This window comes from Pholis gunnellus (genome assembly GCF_910591455.1).
Source record: "Pholis gunnellus genome assembly, chromosome: 23".
Lineage (NCBI taxonomy): Eukaryota > Metazoa > Chordata > Actinopteri > Perciformes > Pholidae > Pholis > Pholis gunnellus.
In genome coordinates, this window is record NC_136550.1 from 3,154,381 (window position 1) to 3,165,526 (window position 11,146).

At 44.0% G+C, this 11,146-nt stretch overlaps 1 protein-coding gene across 1 annotated transcript in view; it reads left to right on the forward strand.

Moving 5' to 3' along the window:
* Positions 1–7,776, forward strand: part of cyp26b1 (cytochrome P450, family 26, subfamily b, polypeptide 1) — a gene marked incomplete at its 3' end in the record, with an annotated part of 25,447 nt that extends 17,671 nt beyond the window's left edge. The window contains exons 3-7 of the mRNA XM_079185262.1: positions 4,495–4,613; positions 4,795–4,951; positions 5,045–5,200; positions 6,576–6,857; positions 7,384–7,776. Coding sequence (XP_079041388.1) covers positions 4,495–4,613; positions 4,795–4,951; positions 5,045–5,200; positions 6,576–6,857; positions 7,384–7,776 — 1,107 coding nt within the window. The remainder of the gene's footprint in view (positions 1–4,494; positions 4,614–4,794; positions 4,952–5,044; positions 5,201–6,575; positions 6,858–7,383) is intronic.
* Positions 7,777–11,146: the final 3,370 nt, after the last annotated feature.

Here is an 11,146-nt window from a genome sequence, read left to right on the forward strand (position 1 = left end):
GTAATTGATCCTCATTCTGCTGAGTAACTGCAGGGATATTTAGTGGAGCAAAAAGTGCGTCATTCCCCTTTAAACACACACTAGAATGAAAGTATAAGTCTTACAAATAGGAAACACTCATGTTAAGAGGCTGTACAGAGAAGTTATACTTCAATGCAACTTTAACGCAGCTTGTTGTAGTTCTTCCTCGCCGCCAGCTACGTCACGGTCCCGTCAGATGACGGCGCTGGCTGCAGGAAGAACAGATTTTGCAGGCGCGTACTCGGCTTTCTGGGTCTATAGAACACACCGGAATGTAACTTTATCATCGACGCTGAACGGACACCCACATCTAAAGGTTTCCCTTTAACGGCCGTCAACAAAACAAATCTTTTTCTGATTGGAAGTGATGATGGAAAGACGTATGGACTGTTTGTTTGATGAGGAGAAAGAAAGAAACGTTTTTTTTTAAAAGGATGGATGAAGGGGCAGAGAGAGACGGGAAGAGGTGGGAGTAAGGGGAAAGAGAGAGAGAGAGAGAGAGAGAGAGAGAGAGAGAGGAGGGAGAGGAGGGCAGAGAGAAGAATAAAGGAGTCTTTACATGTCTGAGGAACCAGCAGCTCGCAGCACTTTCACATAATTTAAGACATATGGACGTTATTAGGACGACTGTGTCTGTGTGTGTTTGACTATATCAGTGTGTGTGTGTAAGAGTCTGGGAGTGTGTGTGTGTGTGTGTCTTTAAGCCTGTGTCTTTGCGCTGCAGGCTAACAGAAGACCGTCACGTTTTTGTGGTGCAGCAAAATGACTGAACAATCCCCCCCACCCACACACACACACACACCTACACACACACACACACCACCCCCGTCCTGTGTGGAGCTTGGACCGTCCCAGAGTGACACTGCATAAAAAAAAAAAAAATGCGTTTGATTGGCAGCCAGGCCGTGCAGGAGGATACCATGTGTGTTTGTCTGACCTGTAGTTACCTTTCAGAGTCTCGGCCTCCCGTCTGCCTGCACACACACACGCACACACACACACACACACACACATTCATGAATAGTCGGAGCAGCAGGGTTGAGCTACTGTAGGACCAGTGAGACAGTCAGTCGCTGTGTGTGTGTGTGTGTGTGTGTGTGTGTGTGTGTGTGTGTGTGTGTGTGTGTGTGTGTGTGTGTAGGAATAGGCAAAGTACTCGCCCAAATTGACCAATTACGCCTAATCCAGTGCAGACGGGTTAAATGGCCAAATTCACAGCGTTACACAACCTCGTTTGGCTTAACGAATATTTCCCGGCAAACCGCTGGCAAACCGCTGGTCGAGTCATGGATTTAAAACCGTTGACGTGAAAGTTAATTCAATCATCAAACGACTGATCGACCAACCCCTTACATCCAAATATCGCCACTCGGGCGCTGTGTGTGTGTTTAAAGACGCGAGCCGAGAGGTTCAACGATGCGTCGCAGACACGTTCCAGATATCCAGCAGGTTAACTATCTGGATCTGTTCGGGGAAGTCTGTCAGGACGCTCCGGCCAAAGCACATCCCGAGACGCGAGTTGATGGGGAAAGCTGGCGGAGGGCTCGCTCGTAACAGCAGGAAATTTACCGTAAGCGTTGCACCTCCGGTGTTGGACGGACGGATCGTTTGATGGGGGAAATACACGACACGTAACGCAGCGACTGATCTACAAAGGGCAAATAGTAAAGAAGTGAAAATGTGTCAGCAAGCGTCACTTCTCGGGTGTTTTCGTGACGACAGACTCATTTTGGATTCCTCCTGGTTGAAAGATCTTGTTGCGTCAAAACCACGATTTAAAGACTCGCGATTTCAAGACCGCAAGTTGTTCAGGACTTTGCTTTGGTGCCCTCCAAAGCCAAACCCTCCTCCTCTGAGCCCTGAGCAACGCACGAACCAACAACAGTGGCGATGCTACATTGACAGTAACTTCTACTCCACACTATCTAAATCCACCGCCAAGCGACAAACGGCCATGACAGCCTTGCCCCCCCCCTCCAGACTGTTTTGAGGTCAGATAGTGTGTGTAGTCCCCCGTGGCCAGGGTTGGAGAGCAGGTCATGTAAGCTGATCTGTGCCCAGCGGCCCCAGGGTGCGGCAGCAGAGGAAATGTAGCGCTGCTAACGTCTTAGAGCGCCCTGTGATCTGCGCTAACCACTCCCTAACACACACACACACACACACACACAGCATAAATACATAGCCGTACGCCGCACACAACGTAATCCACACACTTTATTCACGCACACAGCACCGGCTCAGTGGACTATTGTTCATTCATTCCGAGGGCGACGAAGGGAGGGAAGCAGGGTTTTGGAGGGGAGTGATGGGGGAGAGAGAGAGAGGGAAGAGAGCAACGGAGGAGAAAGAAAATGAGAGGAAAATGAGGTAGAGGACAAAATAAGAGTACAAGTGCCCGACTGATGGTTCGGTGGCTAAAACATCGACCTCAGGAACCACATGTACCCTCACTGGCCTGGGCTCGGATCCCACTAGAAGCTCCTTTCTTCCCTCTCCGCCTCCCTTTATGTCTCAATGAAAAGAAGCAGGAACAGTCTGTCTTTAGAACCATGTTATCCAAGTGTATTAGCTTATTTAAAAACATATTGCAAACGCACAGAAAACTCGTTTTCATTGTTCACGATGTGCTTTAAACAGCTAAAAATCCAGTAGAAGTTCAATTCGAGCACAGACGCACTGTGGCGTACAGGGTTTACAGAGCTCACTTCTGGACAGATGCCACTTTTAAAAAGTGTTTTGGAGATTAAGCGTGTCATTTTGTGTTAAGCGTACTTTAGTTTATCTGCAAGGAAGGCCATAAAAAAGAACCCACAACAATAAAACAAATAGAGAAAGACCACAAGACAAGATGCAATTATGAGTTTGTGCAGGTTAGAAAATAAAGTAGCTCATAAAAAAAACAACATAAGTACTTCAAAATATACCAAAAAGGAACAAATCTACATGTTGAATGTTCGACCTGCAGCTTAACTAGCGTTTCCTAAACGATTGTAACGCTCTTAAAGTGAATCAATGGACCGGCCACCGATCATTAGACGGCTGAATGTACCTCTAATATAAAACGTGCTTGTTCAAATGTTCCAGTCTCATTTCAACGGGCAGAAAATGCAAACCATGTGTTACCAGCCGCTGAACATGCCCGACAATGTTCAGCATTGCCTTCTTGCGATTACTGTCTGAATAGCATCACAACGTCTGTGAAACTTAACGGCCTTTTATGAAAACTCATCGCTAAAAAAGCTCAACTGTTTCGTGTTCATCGCTGAAGAGTTGACGTTTCACCCGAGCAGCAGTGGAAGTAACCATACTGAGGGAGAGCTCAAAAGGTCAAATGCACAAGAGAGTTATTCCTCTAATAAAGCTAAGTGTTAGTGACTGATTCATATCAACATAAAAGCCCGATTCTAGTCCAGCCCGCACGCTTTTCTCCTCTCTACCCTCCAATGTTCTCCACTTCTAAATCATTTCCAAGACTATTTTAAGGGCAGTTTTTCGGAGTTTAAATCAGATGGAATGTTATTTGTCCAAACAACACTGACGACTGGTGACTGATTCGTACTAAGAAATACTACGAGCAGCCAGGAAAGACTTAACTCCCCCCCCCTCCTCCTTTCTGCCTGTCACTGGAGTTCTGCTGACTACAGGGAAAAAACCTCCACAATGTATAAGTCTCTGTAAGACAGAAAATAATAAGAATGAACATACGATGGAAAGTCTTGGTATAATTCAAAAGAGAGACGAAGGAGATTAATGGACAGAAAACGTTGTGGAGATGTGACAGGAGAGAGAACGAAGGGGAACATTAGGAACAACATATCAAACGAGTCGCAACCATCGAGTTAAAGCCGTAGACCGTGGATAAGAAATGCACGTAGTCCGCGTGGCGTCTCATTGGTTTGCGGACTACGGTTTTGAAGCCTTGAGTTCGGCATTTTGGCCGTCGCCATCTTGTTTTTTTTGCAACCAGAAGTGGAGCTAAGCACAACCGAACGCTGAACAAGACGACCAAAATGTTACAACTAACTTTCATGAATTCAAAACACACCGTGAAAGAGTTTTAAGCTCTGAGACAAAAAACACTCCCAGAACGGATAACTGCGAGGTAGCAACCTGTCAATCACAAGGTAGCCCCGCCCTAAAGCAAATCACCTAAGTCTGAAAGATTTGGTCAATGGGGTGGACTGACCAACCGTCACACCAACATTGCTGTCCAATGAGCCACACCACTTACATGGCTAAAACCGTATTAATATATATATATACTTTCTACTGAAAGTTCAGATTGGATTGAATTTGTAGGAGTGGTGAAAGTGTTAATAAACGTAATAAAAGACTTGCATAAAAGAAGGTCTCTGTGCCTTCTGTCTGTGTGCCAAGTCATACAATTTATGATTATCTAATGCAAATCCCGGGTGATCTTTATCTGTCTGTGCAGTATGTGTCATGAACATGCCCGTTTCTCTGTCTCTCCAGGTGTTTGCCAAAGTGTTCAGCCACGAAGCTTTGGAGTCCTACCTCCCGAAAATCCAGCAGGTCATCCAGGAGAGCCTCCGAGTGTGGAGCTCCAACCCTGAGCCCATCAACGTCTACAGGTACGGTGGGCGTCCTAGCGTGGAAACGCATTCACAAGAGAAAGAAATGTCATTGTTATCGTGCTTACAGATTGGTCGAATCATCATCATACTGCTGGTAGTAATGTCGTCATAGTGGGTCGGGATGTTGTACTATTTTATGCAGAAAGACTGAGGTCCTGATTGGTTGTTTTTTTCGCAGGGAGAGCCAGAGGTTGTCCTTCACCATGGCGGTGAGGGTGCTGCTGGGATTCAGGGTGTCGGAGGAGGAGATGAGGCATCTGTTCACAACCTTCCAGGACTTTGTTGACAACCTGTTCAGCCTGCCTATAGACCTGCCGTTTAGCGGCTACAGGAAGGTACGTTATATTCAAACTTTCGTCCAACAAAAAACAAAACTATTCCCTTTATGCTAAGTCGTAGTTGCTGATGATTTGTGTTTTAATTAACAGGGTATCCGTGCACGAGACATCCTGCAGAAAAGCATAGAGAAGGCCATCAGGGAGAAGCCCTTGTGTTCCCAGGGGAAGGATTACAGCGACGCGCTGGACGTCCTGATGGAGAGCGCCAAAGAGAACGGCACCGAGCTCACCATGCAGGAACTGAAGGTAACGCGCCCAACGCACAGAAATCACCTGAGGAGAAAGGTGTGGAAACGCATGCTTGGAGGGAAGCCAGACGCACACGAAGCCCCCCCTCAAATCACACATAGGAGCATTAAACACGCCAGCTCTGATGCGCATGTGTGCAAACAAACACTAAGGCGCGCATAATGAACACGCTCACTGTTTATCTAGCAAAGTGCTGCCAAAATGGAGCCTGTGTTCGTTGACCGAACCACACACGTCGACAATTATCGTAATTTCTCCAACAAATCATCTTGGCATCATAAGCAATGAAAGTGACTTATGATACACATCTTTATGTAAAATATGACTGCAGGGATGCTAAGCTGATGCCCATAGGCAGCCAGTAACACACACACACAGTCGTGGACAGGCACACCCTCTATTTACCTATTAAAGTAATTCTGAGGAATTCTGTGGAAACTCAACTCGCTCTCTCTCTCGCTCTATGTGGTTTCTGGGTTACGTCCAGGGCCAAAAATAAGTCAACACTCCCCCTGCTAGGGGTCTGAAAGAGGCCTCCTGTACGCACACACACTCACACACACACACATACAGTATATAAATACATACACAAAGTGAACTGGGGAGCCCCTGTCGCAGAGGCCCAGGCTGAAGCACTCTCCTGCAGTTTTCTGATGCACGCATTACACACACACACACACACACGTCGGGTGAGGCAGAAATGTGTTTTGACACAGATGATGGCAGATGAGAGGTTTATAATAGGAGTCGTGCTGCCCAGCCTCGGCGTTATTTATTCCACTACCTTAATAATGGGCTCGGCACGGCGTGCTAGATGTTGTTTTTGGATTTGAACTTCATTTTTCCAAACAGGCTACTTTTCAAGAATTGAAAACAACATGCTTTTTTTTTTTTTTGGCAAGATCGAGGTGTGAGGTGGTGGATTTGTGCCCAAAGCAAGGTTTGCTCACAATTTGGCTTAATAATGACACGCAAAAAATAGACCCTACAACATGCTGGGTGAGATTAATCTGTTTTCCTCGGGCATAAATGGTGTTTATTGTATTGCTACCACCTTAAAAAAAAAGAAATGGTGGCTATGTTTTGGGCATTTGGCTAATGTCCACCATCACCCTTCAGCACATAAGTCTACCATCTATATTTCCAAGTAACAAGCCATTAACCCATCAGTAGCTGATGCAGAAACCACTTGGCATGCCCAGAAAGTAAAGACAAAGCAACTCAAACGCCCTCAGAACAGCTCTGCGCTCGGTGTTCACTTGGTGGACTTGTGACGAGGGCTCATAAGTAGGCATTGCTCAACACAAGCCAAAAAGGTTTAAGGAACCAGCGCGCTGACACACCATCTCCCCCTCTCTGTCGTCCCCCACAGGAGTCGACTATCGAGCTGATCTTCGCTGCTTTCGCCACCACGGCCAGTGCCAGCACCTCACTCATCATGCAGCTCCTCCGCCACCCTCCCGTCCTGGAGCGCCTGAGGGAGGAGCTGAGAACCAGGGGTCTCCTCCACAATGGTTGCCTTATTCCAGGAGAGCTGAGGCTGGACACCATCGTGAGCCTCAAGTACCTGGACTGTGTCATCAAGGAGGTGCTGAGACTCTTTACGCCCGTCTCGGGGGCCTACCGAACTGCCGTGCAGACCTTCGAACTTGACGTGAGTAGCCGAGTAATAGTTCCTGACTGAATACCACTTCATGATCTAATTGATGAAGTATTTCCAAACGGCACATTCATCTTCACATCTAGCATCTTTGGAATTTCTGTCAAGAATAAGAACTAAGACGAAAAAGACAAACAAAAACATCTCATTTCAAATGAATAGTTTTTTAGAAGCTAGAACATAGTCTTCTAAGATCTTTATGAAGGACTTATAAAGAATAACGAAGAGCAGCTTTGAAAGTCTGATCCATCTACAGGAAACTACCCCAAAACACAAGGTTTTAAGGACACATTTAAGAAGGACAAAGTGCCATCACAACTGATTCTCATATTCCCTTATTCATAGCTAGTATGAGTTACAAGAATTGGAACCAGAGTTTGTGCAAAGTACATAATCTCCGAACTTATAAGCCGATGTGCAAAGGTGCAACAACCTTTCCAGAATTGATGACACTTACACTTATGATTGCACCCTAAAAGATCTGCTAACTGGCTCCATTGCTCTGTCCTTCTTTCTCCAGGGAGTGCAGATTCCAAAGGGCTGGAGCGTGATGTACAGCATTCGTGACACCCACGACACCTCCGCTGTCTTCAAGGATGTGGACGCCTTCGACCCCGACCGCTTCAGCCAGGAGCGGGGAGAAGACAAAGAGGGACGCTTCAACTATCTGCCCTTCGGCGGTGGCGTCCGGTCCTGCCTGGGCAAGCAGCTCGCCACCCTCTTCCTTCGCATCCTGGCCATTGAGCTGGCCAGCACCAGCCGCTTCGAGCTGGCCACCCGGCAGTTCCCCCGCGTGGTCACGGTACCAGTGGTCCACCCCGTCGACGGGCTGAAGGTGAAGTTCTACGGCTTGGACTCCAACCAGAACGAGATCATGGCCAAGTCGGAAGAGCTGCTGGGAGCGACTGTTTGAAGGGCAGAGGGTTGACGAGTAGGGGAGGGGTGAGTGATCGAAGAAGTCTTGAGGGAGAAGATTGAAGGAAGGAAAGAAAGAATTTCAGAGTTATTTTTTCTTCTCCACCTTTGCTCTGCCAAGTTGGAGGTTCCTTTTCAGACTAAAAGAAAAGCAGAAGTCTTCGTTTCTTGTTACACCTGATGATGATCGGGACTTTCCTCTGAGAAAGGAAGAAGCTGCCAAAAAAGTTCTTAATTATGCTCTATTCCGTGTATTTTTTTTTTTTTTGAAAGAAATATACAAACAAAGTGTATGTACAAAAAAAAGCTATGTAATATAATTTGAAAGAGAATGGTGGGTAGTGCACAATGGGAGAAAGAGAAGTATGGTGGTACTTTTGGTGAAATGAAGTGTTGAAATTTGAAAAGTAAAAGTAAAAGACGGTTGAGGAAGGAAGGCGAGATGGATGAAACAGGGTATAGGATGAAAGAATATGATATTTTAGCATTTTGCTTGTGCTTAATCAAATGCAGAGAACCATTTCAGTTGTCGAGCAGGGTAAAAGAGATGGATATATAGACGGATAGTTCCAGATTTTCTGGTCAAATTTGATGAATTTTGAGCCTGAATTTTTCACGGCCCCTCCCAGATTAAACTCATGTTTTCTGCTTATTGGAGAAAGATTTGAAAGAATGACATACAACAGTGGTGGCATTGTGCTTTCCATCAAAACTTCCATCAAGATTCCATTTTCGTTCGTTTCCAATTGTTTACGTACAAGTTTACAAATGCAGTCAACAGGATCAGAGCACATTGGGAAGCAGGTTGTGTCACAGGTGAACTGCGTTGCCGAGCTCGTAAGATTGGCTCCGCACCATTTCTGTAATATAATGCGGTGAATATTGGCTTCAATATCTAATGCTGATTGAGGTCAAATATAATTTCAGGCAGGGAAGGAAAGGGCTGAAAAATGAGAGATATAGTTCTGACGGGGGAAGATATACTGGCTGCATATTGTAACGGGTGGACCACATAACATTTTTGAATTGATGTAAATGGGCAATTTGTTTCTTAAAACCTCCTTCCTTTGCGGTTATATGTTTCACAAACCTGCCTCTACAATATAATCCGCATTGATTTTTAACACGTTGCTTCCATTTATGTATCATACAGTAGAATAAGCTTCAGTTCTCAAATGACGAACATGACTGACAAAATAAAAAAGAAATACTATTTAGAAGCAACGCCATCCTACCGGGTTTTACTGTCTTTTATCTCCAGTGAAAACTTCGATACTCTCTTCTTCCGTCTCTGCTGCCCACTGGTTGCCCATATGCATGGACTCAAAATGTTGCCCATATTTATAACAAATCACAGTAATCGTAATGATGTGTGAACTCAGGTGCAGAGTAGACATTGTGGTGGATAATGAATAAGCCTTCGCTTTTTTGATGTTTTAACTCTGACTGACTGCACGTAAATAATGTCACTTACTCGCTGTTGTAGTTTCAGAGTTGGACCGATTACTTTTTTTTTTTTTGAAAATCTGTTAATAACTTTGCCGCCAGACCGCATAAACGAGAGGATATCAGGGGTTTCCAATCACGCATACTTCCACTTGACTTATTACTATTACCTTCTGCAACCATTCTGCCCCCCCCCCCACCACCAAGGAAGCAATTCTGACGGTGCAAGCAGAATCAATCAACATGAATTCGCAATTGGCACCACAAAAGATATGTCACTAAAATCAATAAGTAGTGAGGTCCAGATCTGCTTTGTAAACTCTCTGAACCTGTGCTTTGATACATAAACTACACTTTTTAAGTTGCATTGAGATTGTACCCTCTGGGACGGTGACGTTATCCCGCAACGAGGATGCGATAAAGGACTCGTTCTCGCGAAACGGCGAGACTTCCCGAGCTGGAGGAGAAGAAGAGACAGAGGGATGAGGTGGAGGTGGAGAGGAGGAGACCTACATACATGCTGCTTGAGTGTCGCTTTGTCGTTCTGTGTTTGTTTAATTTTATTTTTATTCTCCCGGCTCCTTGGGGCAGACATTTTGAGTTGCGTGTCCGAAGGTGACATTTTGTCTCGCTGCTCCTCCAATCAACGCTAAGAATGCAAAAACAAAATTAAATTCCATGTTTTTTTGTTTTTTTTTAGCTATAAGAGATTTATTGTTTGAGGTGATTGCACAATCAGAACTCTCAAGAGCTTTGCGTGTTCCATAATTGGAGTCAGACTTTTGTTCCTATGTCACATACGTGATCAGCTTCTGCAACGGAACCCTGGGACTCGTTAGCGGAACTCTTGGACATTCCAGAATCCCTCCATAGAATTCAAAGTTCCACACCGAAGCTCGAGAGAGAGAGAGAGAAGGACCGATGGGTTTTTCAGGGGAGGGCAGGGCTTTTCTCGTTGGACGATCCAATAGCATTCCAGATGGACTCTGCCCGTTCTCGACATTGCTCACTCTTTCTACCAACCACACCACTGATTTCTTCATGATAAAAAAATATAAAAATTGAATTATTTTGCTGCTTTTCTTGTGTACATTTTCTAATTGAGAGTTCTAGATTGCTATAGTTTGTATTGAGTGAGATTTGCTATTTCCTTCCCTTTATATATATATATACATATACATATATGTATATACATATATATATATATATAATTTAGCTGATTCAAATATTTGCATTTCGTGAAAGCAAAAAGAGCATTAATAGATAGTGTATATTAATTTGTACAATATTCCTTTCTTTAGCAAGCCATGGGGAAAATCAGCTATCTACGTCTACTAATAACCTAATATTAATGTTATTGTACGATTAATATTGTTGTTATAAGATATTTGAAATGCTATTTTTTATTCTATTACAGATTTAGAGTTTTTAGCCTAAAAGAGAAGGTCTTTGATAAATATTGGATGTATTTAGAATGTTATGTATTTCAGTTATATTGTAAACAGTGTTTAAAATGTTAATATTGTTGATTTGATTACTGTAATAATTATTATTTGTTTTGTTATTCAGACTTATTATCACTGCATTTTATTTGATATTAATTATGGAAAACAGAAAGCACTTGCGAGGTATGTCTATTTTTTAAGTGCCATGCGACTACACTTCCCTTCCTCTCACCTGTCGGTTTCTCTGAACCTGTCTTATGTCATTCTGTACATAATATTTGTATTTCTTTTTACAGGAAAAAAGATTTTTTCCTTTAGTTTAAATATGAATGTCTTGGTCTACTTTCCTCCTTTTCTTTTTGTTACCGTGATTGTTAAATGTACTCCTGTAATAAACTATAAAGTAAAAAGATATCGGAATACTGACTTTTGTACTAAGAGAGTATGGTAAGAACAACACCAAAACATTTATGATTT